This window comes from Mustela lutreola, chromosome 1 (assembly GCF_030435805.1).
Source record: "Mustela lutreola isolate mMusLut2 chromosome 1, mMusLut2.pri, whole genome shotgun sequence".
Lineage (NCBI taxonomy): Eukaryota > Metazoa > Chordata > Mammalia > Carnivora > Mustelidae > Mustela > Mustela lutreola.
The window spans coordinates 194,903,489-194,920,106 of NC_081290.1; the positions used below are offsets into that span (position 1 = coordinate 194,903,489).

General features: G+C 38.0%; 1 protein-coding gene across 1 annotated transcript; it reads right to left on the reverse strand.

Annotated features, from left to right (window-relative positions):
* Positions 1-631: 631 nt before the first annotated feature.
* Positions 632-3,431, reverse strand: LOC131820562 (olfactory receptor 8B3-like). The gene is made up of 2 exons (XM_059156244.1): positions 2,516-3,431; positions 632-654 (listed from the first exon to the last, which is right to left on the reverse strand). The coding sequence occupies exons 1-2, from the start codon at positions 3,429-3,431 to the stop codon at positions 632-634; spliced, it is 939 nt and encodes a 312-aa protein (XP_059012227.1).
* Between the last annotated feature and the right edge of the window lie 13,187 nt (positions 3,432-16,618).

The following is a 16,618-nucleotide window of genomic DNA, read 5'->3' on the forward strand; positions in this document are numbered from 1 at the left end:
CAATTTCCACTATGATCTTGCCCCTCATTACATGTCTGTCCTCAGCTCCTTCAACTCTCTCTATCATTCCTTCTATTTAATACAGTAGTCCTTTCTCTATTCCCAAACATGCCAGAAGTATCACCTTAGGAAATTTGCACTGGACAGTAAACTTCCTTAAAAAGATACCTTTTCATGGGCAGCACTTTGGTGGCCCAGTCCATTAAGCATCTGCTTTGGCTCAGGTCAAGATCTCAGGGTCCTGGGATTGAGCGCAGGACAAGCTCCCTACTCAGTGGGGAGTCTGTTTCTCTCTCTCCTTCTGCTCCTCTCTCTCCCCCACTAGTACTCCTGCATGCTCCCTGTCTCTGTCAGAGACCAAAAAAGATTTTTTCTAAATACTCACATTAAACATCACCTTCTCAATGAATTAGGATCCATGTCCACAATTTTGCATTCTCAATTTTTGCAAATTCTCAAATTTTGCAAAAAAAAAAAAATCTCTTTGCATTCTCAATATTTAACACATTCCTTCACATTGGAGTTTTCTCCTCTTTGGATTGCTTCTTCTTACATACCAGGTAGCTGGGATGTGGCTACTATGAGTAAATCTCTTAAAATCCAAGTTTAATTTGACTGACTCTAAAATGTTCTATTTGAAGATTCTGCTTAAGTCTTATTTAATTTAAATATTTTTATTTTAAGATGAGAGTAAATTTATGGTCATAAAACTGGTTGGGTTCCTGGGGGAACACATCTGCCTCTTCATTTCCTACTAAGGGAAGCTGGCACTTCAATATTTATTTTCTTTTAATTCCCTGTTCAATTTTCCATTCATTTTGATGAAGTATTTGTAACCTATTGTACCTCAGGAAATTAATTAAAAAAAAATTCTAAATGTAGATACAAACCAAGCCTTAGAGTTCTCAATTAATATTTTGACCTCAGGTCTAAGTCAAAATTAATTAGAGGAAAAGAGTGAAATGAAGCAATGACCTAGATATGGAAATTCAGTTTATTAAAAAAAAAAATGAACATTGTTAAATTTAGTGGTGTTTAAGTAAAATCAAATACAAAAGCCATGTTTTCCATTTTTTCATTGCATAGCTGCTGAATGTTTACTACTGCTTATCTGTTTGAATAAAGTCATATATTTTGAATAAGTAGAAAACTCCTGTTTTAAATCTCATGAATCATTAAGGAAGGCATGTGATTTTATGAGGACTGGGTAAAATATGCAACTGATAAATTATTGAATACTACATCATAAACTAATGGTGTACTATATGTTGGCTAATTGAGTTTAAATTAAAAATATCAATAAATAAATCTCATGTATCGCAGTACAAAAAAGAAGGAAGAACCTGTTTTCCTAAACAAAAAATAAAAATGTAATACCCAGCATGAGAGAAATTCATGTGTCATCCTGGAACAATGTAGAAACAACCTTCAAACTAGAAATGTTTTCTCATAGTCCTTTTTTATTGAAACAAAATAATAGAGTAGAAGCAATGGATATCATAAAGAACAGTAGAATTGAAATCAGAAGACTAAGAGGGTACTCTAGACCTTGACTTTGTGCAGCTGTGTGACTTTGGGTGAATTATTAAATACTCTAATCTTCACTTTCCCATCCATACATTAAATATGTTTTGTTGATCAGCTATGTGCTACTTTGACTGTCTAAAAATAAAACCGACTATTTGCCAAGAGAAGCCTCCTGTAAAATGATTACAGATGCAAAATAGATTAAAAATAATAGTCTTTATTAAAACTTCTATTTCTGCCATTTAAAAAATGAAATAATCTTGGGACACCAGGTGGCGCAGGTGGTTAAGTGTCCAGCTCTTGGTTTCGGCTCAGACTATGATCTCAGGATCTTGATCTGAGTCCTGATATTGGTCTCCATGCTCAACACAGAGTCTGCTTGGAATTCTCTCCTCCTCTCCCTCTTCCCTGCTCCCTCTAAAGTAAATAAATTAAAAAAAAAAAAAACCCACAGATATATTCTTTCCAATCAGAGCAAAGAAACAGGAGTATACAATTACTATCACATGATCTGATTTGTACTTCTAATAGCAAGTGGCAGATAAAAACAAGCCCAATGCTACAGTGTCAACTCTGTTGTTGCTCAATTCAATAATTTAGAGACTTTTCATTTTTTTCAGTGTAAAAAATTTTTCACAATGAAAAAATTTTAAACTCAGATAATACATTCCTGTTGATAAATAGGAAAAAATTGAAGGAATTTTGCCAATGATTAAAAAAAGAAGAAGAAAGAAAGAAAAAAGACCTAAATATAAAGACTGGAAGTAAATTACAGAGAGAAGACTCAAATCTCTTTTACCATGTTCAGAAAAAAAAAGAAGCAAAGGCCACCCCCAAAAATATTTTCATAAAACACATAAAAGTTCCCTGCTAGAAAAAAAAAAAACCCAAAAAACAAAACAAAAAAACCCCCCAAAAAAACAAAAAACCTCCCTGCTGTGTAACTAACTGCAGAGAGACATTCTTTCCTATTAAAACTGCCTCCTACTTACAATTTTCCTAAGGGCAAGTTTAACATCTTTGTTTCTCAAGCTGTAAATGAAAGGGTTCATCAAGGGAACTGTATTGGTGTAAAAGATAGAAGAGATTTTCCCCTCATCCATAGAACCAGCAGAAGATGGCTTAAGATACATAAAAGCACAGGAGCCAAAGAATAGAGAAACAGCAATTATGTGGGAGCTGCATGTGCTGAAGGCTTTGGATCTGCCCTCAGTGGAGCTAATGTGCAGGATGCTGGATAGGATGAAACCATAGGAGACAAAGATGGTGACACTGGGCACAATCACATTGATGCCTGCCACAATCAAGACAACCAGCTCATTCACATAGGTGTTTGTACAGGAGAGCTGGAGCAGAGGGAGGATGTCACAAAAATAGTGGTTGATGGTGTTTGCATCACAGAAGGTCAGTCTCAGCATGCATCCGGTGTGAGCCATGGCACCTGAAAATGCCATCAAATATGAACCAAGCATAAGGATGGAACACACTTTAGGGGACATGGCAACGTTATATAACAGTGGGTTACAGATGGCCACATAGCGATCATAGGCCATTGATGTCAGCACATAACATTCAGAAATAGCAAAAAAACAGAAAAAGTAAAGCTGGGTCATGCAACCAAGGTAGGAGATAATATTCTCCTTTGATGTGAAGTTAATCAGCATTTTGGGTGTAAACACAGAAGAATAACAGAGGTCTATGAAGGACAAATTGAAGAGGAAAAAGTACATGGGGGTGTGCAGATGTGAACTGAGCCCTATTAGAATTATCAAGCCCAAGTTTCCCAACACAGTGACCACATACATGACTAGAAAGAGACAGAAGAGGGGGAGCTGGAGATCTGGAAGGTCTGTGAGCCCCGCCAGAATGAATTCAGTCACAAAGGAAGCATTTCCATGGGCCATTCTTCTCTAAGGGGATCTGTGAGCATAGAAGGAAAAAGTTAGAAAGAGAAAAACCCAGATTTTTCCACCATCTCTTCTCCCAGGTGTGGTGTATGCACAGGGAAGATAAAACATTAGCCCAATCTGGATGCAAAAACTACTTTTCAATTATCATATTACTGAGTGACTCAAACTGCCCCTTATTGGGCTCTGTAAGCTAAATAACAAAGAACTTCAAAACAGCCTATAGAGTAAAGGGAAATACTGCCAAATGTAAACATAACTGTTGGGGGGGGGGCAGTTAAGGAAGAAGTTTGCACCAGGACAGAACTATCTTTCTCTCCTCAATCATTTTCATTCACTTGAGCCCTCTCTTCAGCAATAAAACTGGAAACTGAGACCTGGAACTGGCTTCTAATGCAGATTGAACTTGGTGTGATGGAAACCAAGTAGATTGTTTCTAATCCAAAACTAAAGAACCAGTCTACAGGAAGTTACGGCTCCATGTCACAGAATCAAAGTCACAAATCTGTAGTAGCAACACAGACAGAATGCATTCTTTGACCACCACCTACAATATCTCTAAACACTCCCAGCTCCTGGCAGATTTTTTTCAATTTCACTTGAGACTCAGGACTGCAAAACTGGGGAAAGTGACATATCTTTGATCCTCAGACTTCCATCTCAAAAAAGGAGGACATGAATAAAAATGAAATTTAGAAATTCACCCACCTTAAGCCAGAAAACTTTGGTGCTTCCTTATCATCATTACTCCCATTGTCATGGAAGGACAATTTCAGACTGTGAAATTTGTTCCTTTAACTCAAAGAAAATGCAGCCAACACTTAATTGCTGATATACGCTAGAAAATCTTTTAGAACTGTAGATCATAATTTCTGATTATGACTTTGAGTTCCCTTAAACAGTAGACAAAAACAGTCTTTACTATTATCAGTTTTGCCACTTGGTAAGTCACAGAAGATATAATGTGAGTGTGATTATATAATGTACTTGGTTGTAAACAAGGCAGAATCTTGCTCAGTGTCTTCCCCAAGGAAAATCTCTAAGTGTAATCAGAAACTGTGGGGATTCTATAAACACCCTGGACCATAATCTGTCTTCAGTTCCTTAGGGATTCAACAATTTGATCAACTTTTCCCTTCCCTGTAGGGATCATACCTCACCTCAAGGAATAGCCAAGATCCATTTTCCATTCTGCAAAATGGTGGAGGAGGAAGCCTTAATCTCTACTTTTCTACATGACACACTAATTCAAAAACAATTTGCATACTGATTCCCTTTATAAGAAATCTAGAAAATGGCTAAGACGGTCAGGCATCCAGTACATGCATGAAACCAGACATATTGAAGCTGTTAGGAAAATTAAAGATAACCTCTTGTCATAGAACCTATGTTGGCATAGCGCATGTGATTGGGACAAAAATCCCCCAGTTCCTAGCTACTCCCTGGAAAAGGAAAGAGGTGTACCATACATCCAAAGCCTCAAGTTGTTTAGGAGCTACCCATAAAACTAGCTTTTGTACTGTATGTCTCAGAAAGGTGAGGGGACATGGAATATGGCATTGTTTAGCTGCACAAGCTAAGAGAGAACAGGGACTGCAGTTTGGGTTGGAAATCACAATAGCCACCTGCCCACCATACACACATCCCACTGACTCAGCACACAGCTATCAGTAGAAAAATCTTTTCCTCCAATCATGTATCTAATGACCCAACTTGCAACTGCCCCTCAGAACAATGTATTACTTAAACTATAACCCCTGGAGGATTTTACTAGTTACCAAGCACATTTAGACACGGGCTTAAGAAAAACCAAACTGGCAACAGGTCTTTGGGGGAAAGGACAAAGGGAACTTTCTAGGAGCAAGAAACATGCAATTTATCCCATACAATAAAACCCCTATAAGAACATCAGTGAATTTTTCAGCAGAATTCAATGGATTTCAACAGAAATCTTGCAGGTCAGAAGAGAGTGGGATGATCTATTCAAGGTACTGAAAGAAAAAAAAAAAGGGTCCACCAAGAATAGCATAAATACCAAAGGAGAAGAGAAAACATTTTTTTCTCACATGAAGAAAAAGCTGGAGAAGTTCATCACCACTAAACCTGCCCTATAAGAAGTGTTGAAAAGAAAGGACACTAAATAACATCACATTACCTTAAGAAAGTCTAAAATAAAGTGGTAAAGGTAAACACATAACAGTACAGTATATTGCATTATAAAAGTGGTGGGTAAATTTCTTTTACTTTTGATATGGAAGTTAAAAGATAAAAGTATTAAAAGTAGCTATAACTAAAAATGTTAATAGACACAAAACACATGTATGCATTAAATAAAGCCTTTTTTAGTGACAAAAGCAAAATGTCAGAAATATTACTTTAAATCAAAACTACAGCCCCAATAATACATGTGAGTATATGACCAAGTAGGAAAATATGTGAGGGTGTGTGCTAGGCTTACACATGGACACCAAGAAGGAAAGCTATTACAATAAACACCTATACTGAAAAAGAAGAGACACTTGAATCAACAACCTAATTTTATACCTGAAGGAACTAGAAAGAAAAGAACAAATAAAGCAGAAATACATCAAATAGAAAATAGAAAATAATAGTAGAATCACTGAAAATAAGAGCTGTTTTATATGATAAAATTGGCAAGCCCTCAGCAAGTCTAAATAAGAACAAAGAGAGAAGATCCCAATAAGTAAAATTAGAAATGAAAGAGGAGACAATAAAACTGATGTCACAGAAATAAAAAGTAAAGGATATAAGATTATATGAACATTTATACACCAACTAGATAATCTAGACGAAATGAATAGATTCCTAGAAACATACTACCCGCTAAAATAAATCATGAAAACAAAGAAATTCTGAACAGAACTATAGGGGGTATCATGATTAAATCAATAATCTAAAACCTCTCTAGAAGGAAAATCTAAGCTTCTAGTATAAATTCTACCAATTATTTAAAGAAGAATTAACACCAGTCCTTATCAAGTCCCATAAAACTAAAGAATAGGGTAGAATTTCAAATCCATTCAATGAGTCCAGCATTACCCTGATACCAAATCCAGACAAAAATAGTACAAGGAAAGAAAATTAGAAGCTAGTATCCCTGATGTATTCTGAATTCATCTGAAGAACACATAAGCATATTTTTACACACACACTTATATTTAAAGGCTGAGAAGGGCAAAAGCATCATTCTTTACTTTTACAGAGAGGATTCTGTTAGTAGTAAAAAAGCAATCAGTCTCTGAATTTTTACAAATGCGAAAACTGCTTAAAATAAGACATGGCTCCAAACATAAAACAATGGCTTATACCTACCACAATTACAGATTTTTATTTTAATTTTTTATTTAAATTAATTTGTTAACATATAATGTATTAGTTTCAGGGGTAGAATTTAGCGATTCATCAGTTGGGTATAACGCCCAGTGCACATTACATCAAGTGCCCTTCTTAATGTCAACTCTAAAGGTAAAAAGATAGAAAAGACCACTTGGGCACATATTAGTCTCTTTGGGCTATTATAACAAATCCATGGATTGGGGGCTTATAAACAAGAGAAATTTATTTCTCACAGTTCTGGAGTCTGGGAAATCCAAGATCAAGGCACCAGGAGATTTTTCATCTCTGGTGAGGTCTCTTTTTCTGCTTCATAGACTCTTTGTCTTCTTGCTCTGTCCTCACATGACCAAAGGAAAAAAGAGAACTCTCTGATATCTCTTTTATAAGGGCACTGATCCCATTCATGAAGGCCCCACCTTCAGGACCTAATCAACTGCCAGAGTTCTCACTTCCTAATACCATCACACTAAGGATTAAGTTTCAACATAGGAATTTGAGAAAGCCACATTCAGTCTATAGCAGACTTCACTTTAAAAGTCTTTCTTTATGCTCTATGATCTAAGATCTATATCTAAGATCTGTGTTTAGGATATTTCCAACATACTGTATATGATTTTGAAACTTCTACACTCACAAAATTAGGTTACAAAAAGTGATGAAAATTCAAAATGGAAAATTTCAGAAAGGATCCAAGGTAAAGAGTAGATTACTAATTATATGAAATGAGGTCAAAAGTCCTGCTAGGAAACTCCACGACTGCATGTGATATTTAAAAAGAGGCACTAAAGGAGACAAGATGGTGGGGAAGTAGGAGGAGGCGCATTTTCAACCTGTACCCTAAAGTGAGTTGATTACCTGCCAAAGAACTCCAATCACCCATGAAATCAGCCTGAGGTCAGAATTATACACGTCTGGATCTCTACAGGGGCAGAAGACACCAGTGGGCAGGTAAAGCGGAGTGGGAACGGCAGACTGATATCGAAGATAAACAAAAGGGGGAGGGAGCCACCAGAGGCAACTGGTTGGAAAGTAATACCCCAATATGAGCGAGAGTGCCCTGCATCTGGGGACCAGCATTAACTTGGAGTCTGGTTGAAATCACTCCAAAAGAGCAAAGGATCGCGGGGGGATATTGTGGGAATCTGGGCGGATAGGGACAGGGGCTTAAGTCCAAGGTCCCTGGACAGCCTCCCCGGCGCTGAGGCAGAGAGTGCGGTGGAGAAACCAGCTCTTGGTCCCTAAGCCACCAGCGTGCCTGAGAATGTGTGGGTTATAGCTCCTGTGAGGGGATGGGAGCCACGCCAGTCTGCAGAACCAGAAAGCGCGAGCCCTACCACAAAGCTTGATATACGGGCGCACGTCCTTCATGCTCCCCTGAGTTACAAAGGCCCAGCCAGCGCTCTTTGACCCGTGCCATTGTTTCAAAGCCTAAGCTGCGTGCCCCAAACTCTCCCCTGACAGAGGTGCACAAAATCCCAGCCTGGTGCTTATGGACTTGCACCCCGTTCTCAGTGCCTCTGAAAGAGGTGCGTGCAAGCCATAGCCACCTCTGAAAGAGGTGCGCGCAAGCGGGGCACTCCCAGCCTGGGCCAGCGGCAAAATCTCAGTGTGCGATCACTGCTTGGAATCTCTCTGGCAGTCGGGAGCTCCCAGACAGCCGCCACTGCCTTGGCTTTGGGTACAAGCAAAAGATCCTGCGCCCCCAGGGTCTGCAACTTGGAACCTGCTCTGCCAGAGGCCAAGGGGGAACTTATTTAGGCTCTGCACCCAGACTGAGGCTTCTCTCTGAGAGGGAGATCAGGGTGCGGTTTGTTTTCCTCTAAAACTACAAAACCTATCAAAGGTGGTCAAGGTGAGAGAAAAAAAAAAAAGTGAACAAGCATAAAAGCCGCCAGAAAACAAAAGCCTGAAAACAACCAGTTTCCTCAGAGCCCACCCCCTTGAGGGGGGCAGGAGGACTTAACTCAGGAAACATCATTGACTGACAACTCACGTGGCAAGCTCCTCCCCGAGAAAACAAACCAAGAAAGAAAAAAAAAAAATAACTACAAGAGAACAACAGCTACTTCATAGGAAAATTTGTATTGTTCACACGTTCCTACCATTCTGGTTCATTTTTTTTTTTTTTTTTACACATAGGTAACTTTTTTAACCTATTTACCATCACAGGGAGCTGTACAGTACATCAAATTCCATAATACCTTTCTAACCTTTCAACCTGAACATACACCTATGTTTTTTTTTTTGCATTTTTATTTTTTGAATTCCTTTTTTAAAATTTTAGTTTAGTTTAGTCTAGTTTATTCCTTTTTATTTTTATCCTCTAATATTCATATAGAGTTAAACTTCAAAGTAATCCCCTTTTCCCAATCAATACTACCCCTATAGGTAAACCAATTTTTAATCCCCTTTATCTTGGGAAAGTTGAGTCCTTTAACAAAGATATCAAGATACATCCAGAAAGAATCAAAACAACCTTCCTTGCATACACTGAGAATTTATAAGAACTCTCCCATCTTCTTCCACCAGTGTTTCTGTGTTTTTTGTATTTGTCCTAACAGCATATAAATTTTACACTTGAGGTTCTTTTTAACGAGGTTCTTTTTTTATTTGCATATATATATATATATATATATATATATATATATATATTTCTCTTGTCATATACTTGTATCAGTCTTTTTATCTCTTTTTGTTTGTCTACTTCATAAATCTTACCTTGAGGCCCATCTGAGCTGAAACTTCTTTTTCATCTTCCCATTCTTTCCTGTCTCTCTCTCTCTCTCTTTTTTTTTCTTCTTTTCCTTTTTTTCTTTTTTTTTTTTTTTTTTTTTTTTTTTTGTCTCTTGTTTGGGTGGGGAATCCTGATTGCTCAGAGGCATTCCAGGGTGCACCTTGACTGCACCACAGCCAATACATCCAGCTACATCCATTCAGTCATCTCTCAACAAAATGACGGGGAGGAGGAATGCCCAACAGAAGAATAATACAGAGGATGGGCCTTCTGCAACAGAGCTAACAGCTATCGACATAGACAATATGTTGGAAAGAGAATTCAGGCTAACAATTATCCAGGCAATAGCTAGGTTGGAGAAAGCCATGGATGACCAAATGGAATTTATTAGGGCTGAACTGAAAGCGACCAGACAGGATGTTCACAATGTTAGGGCAGAGCTTAAAGCTACCAGGGAGGAGGTTCACAATGCTCTCAATGAGTTCCAATCTAATCTAAACTCTCTCAAATCTAGAGTAACTGAGACAGAAGATAGAATTAGTGATCTGGAAGACAAACAGAGAGAAAGGATCAGGAGGAAGCCTGGAACAAACAGCTTAGAAACCACGAAAACAGAATCAGGGAAATAAATGATGCCATGAAGCGTTCCAATGTCAGAATTATTGGAATCCCTGAAGGGGAGGAGAAAGAAAGAAGTCTAGAAAATATAGTGGAACAAGTCCTTCATGAAAATTTTCCCAATCTCGTAAATGGAACCAGCGTTCATGTACTAGAGGCTGAACAGTCTCCACACAAGATTATACATTCCAAAAAAACATCACAACACCTGATAGTCAAATTGAGGAATTATAATTGTATGTAAAATCTTTTGAAAGCTGCCAGGGCAAAGAGGCTCTTTACTTACAGAGGGAAGCCCATCAGAATAACGTCAGACCTGTCCACAGAGACCTGGCAAACCAAAAATAACTAGCAAGGTATATTCAGGGCACTAAATGAGAAGAACATGCAGCCAAGAATACTTTATCCAGCAAGACTGACATTCAAAATGGATGGAGAGATAAAGAGTTTTCAAGACTGGCAAGGCTTAAAAGACTATGCAACCACCAAGCCAACACTGCAGGAAATATTAAGGGGGGTTCTATAAAAGAGGAAAAATCCCAAGAATAGCATTGAACAGAAAGATAGAGACAGTCTACAGAAAGAAATACTTCAAAGGTAACTCGATGTCAATAAAAACGTATCTATCAATAATCACTCTCAATGTGAATGGCCTAAATGCACCCATAAAACAGCACAGGGTTGCAGATTGGATAAAACTACAGGACCCATCCATATGTTGTCTACAAGAGACCCATTTTGAGAACATAAAGATATACCCATACTGAAAGTGAAGGGATGGAGAAGCATCTTTCATGCCAATGGGCCTCAAAAGAAGGCTGGGGTAGCGATTCTCATATCAGATAAATTAGACGTCAAACTAAAGTCAGAGATACAAAAGGACACTACATAATCCTTAAAGGGACTATCCACCAAGATGATCAAACAATTGTAAATATCTATTCCCCAATATGGGAGCAGCCAATTACTTAAGAAAACTGTTAATCAACATAAAGAGTCATATTGATATGAATACACTAATCGTAGGGGATCTTAACATGCCTCTCTCAGAAATAGACAGATCTTTGAAGCAGAAAATCAATAAAGAAACAAGAGCATTGAATGACACATTGGACCAGAAGGACCTCATAGATGTATACAGAACATTCCACCCTAAAACAACAGAATACTCATTCTCCTCAAGTGCACATGGAACCTTCTCCAGAATAGACCATATACTGGATTACAAATCAGGACTCAACTGATACCAAAAGACTGAGATGATTCCCTGCATATTCTCAGATCACACTGCTTTGACACTGGAGCTCAATCACAAGGAAAAGTTCAGAAGGAACTCAAACACCTGGAAGCTAAAGACCACCTTGCTTAAAGAATGCTTGGATCAACTAGGAGATCAAGAAGAACTGAAACAATTCATGGAAACCAATGAGAATGGAGACACTTTGGTCCAAAACCTATGGGATAGAGCCAAGGCGTTCCTAAGGGGGAAATACATGCCATCCAAGCCACCCTCCAAAAAAAATTGAAAAATCCAGAACACAGCAGCTGTCTCTACACCTTAAGGAACTGGAGAATCAATAACAAATCAAACCAACTCCACACATAAGAAGGGAAATAATCAAGATTAGAGCAGAGATCAATGAGGTAGAAACCAGAGATACAGTAGAACATATCAATGAAACTAGAAGCTGGTTATTTGAAAGAATCAATAAGATCAATAAACCATTGGACACACTAATCCAAAAGAAAAGAGAGAAAGGCCAATTTCATAAAATTATGAATGAAAAGTAAGAGATCACAACTAACACCAAGGAAGTAGAAACAATCATCAGAAGTTATTATCAACAGTCATATGCCAATAAGCTTAGCAACCTAGATGAAATGGATGCATTCCTGGAAAATATAAACTACCAAAATTGAACCAGGAAGAAATTGACAACCTGAATAGACCGATATCTAATAACGAGATTGAAGCAGTGATCAAAAACCTCCCAAAAAACAAGAGCCCAGGACCTGACGGATTCCCTGGGGAATTCTACCAAACCTTCAAGAAGAAAGAACACCTATTCTCCTGAAGCTGTTTCAAAAAATTGAAGCAGAAGGAAAACTTCCTGACTCTTTCTATGAAGCCAGTATTACCCTGATTCCCAAACCAGGCAAAGACCCTACCAAAAAGGAGAATTTCAGACCAATATCACTGATGAATATGGATGCTAAGATTCTCAACAAGATCCTAGCCAATAGGATCCAACAGCACATTAAAAAGATTACCCACCATGATCAGGTGGGATTCATTGCTGGGCTACAAGGATGGTTCAACATTTGCAAATCAATCAATGTGATACAACAAATCAATAAGAGAAGAGAGAAGAACCATATGGTCCTCACAATTGATGCAGAAAAAGCATTTGAAAAAATCCAGCATCCGTTCCTGATTAAAACACTTCAAAGTATAGGGATAGAGGGAACATTCATGAACCTCATCAAATCTATCTATGAAAGACCCACAGCAAATAACATCCTCAATTGGAAAAAGCTTGCAGCCTTCCCATTGAGATCAGGAACACGACAAGGATGCCCACTTTCACCACTCTTGTTCAACATAGTATTAGAAGTCCTAGCAACAGCAATCTGACAACAAAGAGAAATAAAAGGTATCCAAATTGGCAATGAAGAAGTCAAACTCTCTCTCTTCACAGATGACATGATTCTTAATATGGAAAACCCAAAAGACTCCACTCCAAACTACTAGAACTCATACAGCAATACAGCAAGTTGGCAGGATACAAAGTCAATGTACAGAAATCAGTGGCTTTCTTATACACTAACAATGAAAATACAGAAAGGGAAATTAGAGAATCTATTCCATTACTATAGCACCAAGAACCATAAGATACCTGGGAATAAACCTAACCAAAGAGGTAAAGGATCTGTACTTGAGAGAACTACAGAACACTCATGAAAGAAATTAAAGAAGACACAAAAAATGGAAGACCATTCCATGCTCTTGGATCGGAAGAATGAACATTGTTAAAATGTCTATAATGCCTAGAGCAATATATACTTTTAATGCCATTCCGATCAAAATTCCACTGGTATTCTTCAAAGAGCTGGAGCAAATAATCCAAAAATTTGTATGGAATCAGAAGAGACCCCGAATCACTAAGGAAATGTTGAAAAACAAAAATAAAGCTGGGGGCATCACGTTACCTGATTTCAAGCTTTATTACAAAGTTGTGATCACCAAGACAGCATGGTACTGATGGGTACTGGCATCAAAACAGACACATAGACCAGTGGAACAGAGTAGAAAGCCCAGATATGGACCCTCAACTCTATGGTCAATTAATCTTCGACAAAACAGGAAAAAATATACAGTGGAAAAAAGACAGTCTCTTCAATAAATGGTGCTGGGAAAACTGGACAGCTATATGTAGAAGAATGAAACTCGACCATTCTCTTACAATGCACACAAAGATAAACTCAAAATGGATAAAAGACCTCAACATGAGACAGGAATCCATCAGAATCCTAGAGGAGCACATAGGCAGCAATCTCTTCGATATCAGCCACAGCAACTTCTTTCAAGATATGTCTCCAAAGGCAAAGGAAACAAAAGCGAAAATAAATCTTTGGAACTTTATCAAAATCAAAAGCTTCTGCACAGCAAAGAAAACAGTCAAAAACACAAAGAGGCAATCCACGGAATGGGAGAAGATATTTGCAAATGACAGTACAGACAAAAGGTTGATATCCAGGATCTATAATGAACTCCTCAAACTCAACACACATGAAACAGGCAAACATATCAAAAAATGGGCAGAAGATATGAACAGACACTTCTCCAATCAAGACATACAAATGGCTATCAGACACATGAAAAAATGTTCATCATCATTAGCCCTCAGGGAGATTCAAATTAAAACCACATTGAGATATCACCTTACACCAGTTAGAATGGACAAAATTAACAAAACAGGAAACAACATGTGTTGGAAAGGTTGTGGAGAAAGGGGAACCCTCTTCCACTCTTTGTGGGAATGCAAGTTGGTGCAGCCTCTTTGGAGAACAGTGTGGAGATTCCTCAAGAAATTAAAAATAGAGCTTCCCTTTGACCCTGCAATTGCACTCCTGGGTGTTTACCCCAAAGACACAGATGTTGTGAAAAGAAGGGCCATCTGTACCCCAATGTTTATAGCAGCAATGGCTACAGTTGCCAAACTATGGAAAGAACCAAGATGCCCTTCAACGGACGAATGGATAAAGAAGATGTGGTCCATATACACTATGGAGTATTATGCCTCCATCAGAAAGGATGAATACCCAACTTTTGTAGCAACATGGACGGGACTGGAAGAGATTATGCTGAGTGAAATAAGTCAAGCAGAGAGAGTCAATTATCATATGGTTTTACTTATTTGTGGAGCATAACAAATATGGAGGACAAGGGGTGTTAGAGAGGAGAAGGGAGTTGGGGTAAATTGGAAGGGAAGGTGAATCATGAGAGCCTATGGACTCTGAAAAACAATGTGAGGGGTTTGAAGTGGCCGGGGGGTGGGAGGTTGGGGTACCAGGTGGTGGGTATTATAGAGGGCACGGATTGCATGGAGCACTGAGTGTGGTGTAAAAATAATGAATACTGTTTTTCTGAAAATAAATAAATTGAAAATAAATAAATAAATAAATATATAAATAAGAAATGTCCCATGGTGGGGGGGGGGGAGAAGGTTCAGCCCAAATGGGCCCCAAGGTAAGATTTACAAACTATACAAACAAAAACAGACAAACAAAAAGACTGATAAAAGTATATGACAAGAGAAAAAAAATATATATATATAGGCAAAAAAAGGAAGAACCTTGTCAAATAGAACCCCAAGTATAAGATTTATATATTATCAGGACTAAAACAAAAACACAGAAATACTGCCCACTGGTGTCTTCTGCCCCTATAGAGATCCAGACGTGTATAATTCTGATCTCAGGCTGATTTCATGGGTGATTGGAGTTCTTTGGTAGGTAATCAGCTCACTTTAGAGTACGGGTTGAAATGGCACCTCCTCCTACTTCCCCGCCATCTTGTCTCCCCCCAAGCCTTATATATTTGTGACATACTCTCCAATGCCACATGTTGCTAGGTACTCAGAGGTACAAAACACTGTGTGTGCGTGTGTGTGTGTGTGTGTGTGTGTGTATTTGTGTGTGTGTGTGCCTGCAAGTGAATGTGTATGTGTGTGTCTCAGTATATATGTGCATGCATGTTTGTATGTGTTTTTCCAAGCAAATGTTAAAAGCAATAACTATTTCCTTTTCCTAGATTCAAAAGTACTTCCTGCTCAGTCCCCTTCCTCTCAGGAGCTGGAACCAGGAACCATCTACCTGAAAGTGGGTTCCATATCATACATTCAATATCTCATATAATATAACTAGAACATTGTGTGTAGGTGTGTGTGTGTGTGTGTGTGTGTGTGTGTGTGTGTGTTTAAGGAGGCAGTGTCAGGAAGAGTACAGAATGAGGTTCAATAAATTTAATAAATTTAGGGATTTAGGGATTCAGCAATTAAAAGGACATGGAACTCAAAGCTTCTTGTACTTCTGCTTTTCATGACACCTGAAGAACAGTGAACCAATTATGCCTATTCTAAGTCTGGTCTGAGCAACACCTGCTCATGTATAGAAAGTTTACATGAAAATTCAGAATGTAATCAACGTTGCTTCCAGTTCTGAAGTTCTGAAGTAAGAGGATCATTTTTGTTATTGCTTAGAAAGCCAAGCTTGCACACTGATTCAGAGACAGCTCTGTCCTAGGACATAGGTACAGACAAATCTCATGGCTTCCCTGCTTAGCTCCTAGCTGGGACAATTTCAATAGACTCATACTTCCTCTTATACCTTTTTTTATTGCCATTCACATAACTCAAAAAAGGAAAAACCATAAGGGATATTCTATGTTATGTGTGTGACCGACCTGACTTGGTTCTCTGGCTTAAAAAAAAAAAGTCCCTATACCTGCATAGTGTTTAAACTACTAATCAGAAAGCTGTCACCTAGTTGCTTTTACAAAATCTTTGCAAATCTGAACTTTAATAAATTTTGTTTTCTCACATTTATAACAATTTTAATGAACTTCCCCCCAAATAATTTGAAAAGTGGAATTTAGTTCAAAAGGTAGTTTATCCTTTCTGAAATAAAAAAAACTGCCATTTCTGAAAGTCTTTTTGAAATTGAAGCAGATTGCATTTGAATTCTGAGACCTCTTAAAAGAAGATTAGTGACCAGTGTTAACATATACTTTTAGGTACCTCAAATAGTGATAAAATATGAACAAAATGGATGCATCTTTGTAATGTCTATAACAGTTCCTGAATATCAATAGAGAACATTTACATATTGACACATGTGTTTCAATAGGCAAAACAATTGCATCAAAAGAGACAGTAAGTAAAAGGAAACAAACAAACAAAACCTACAATCAAAA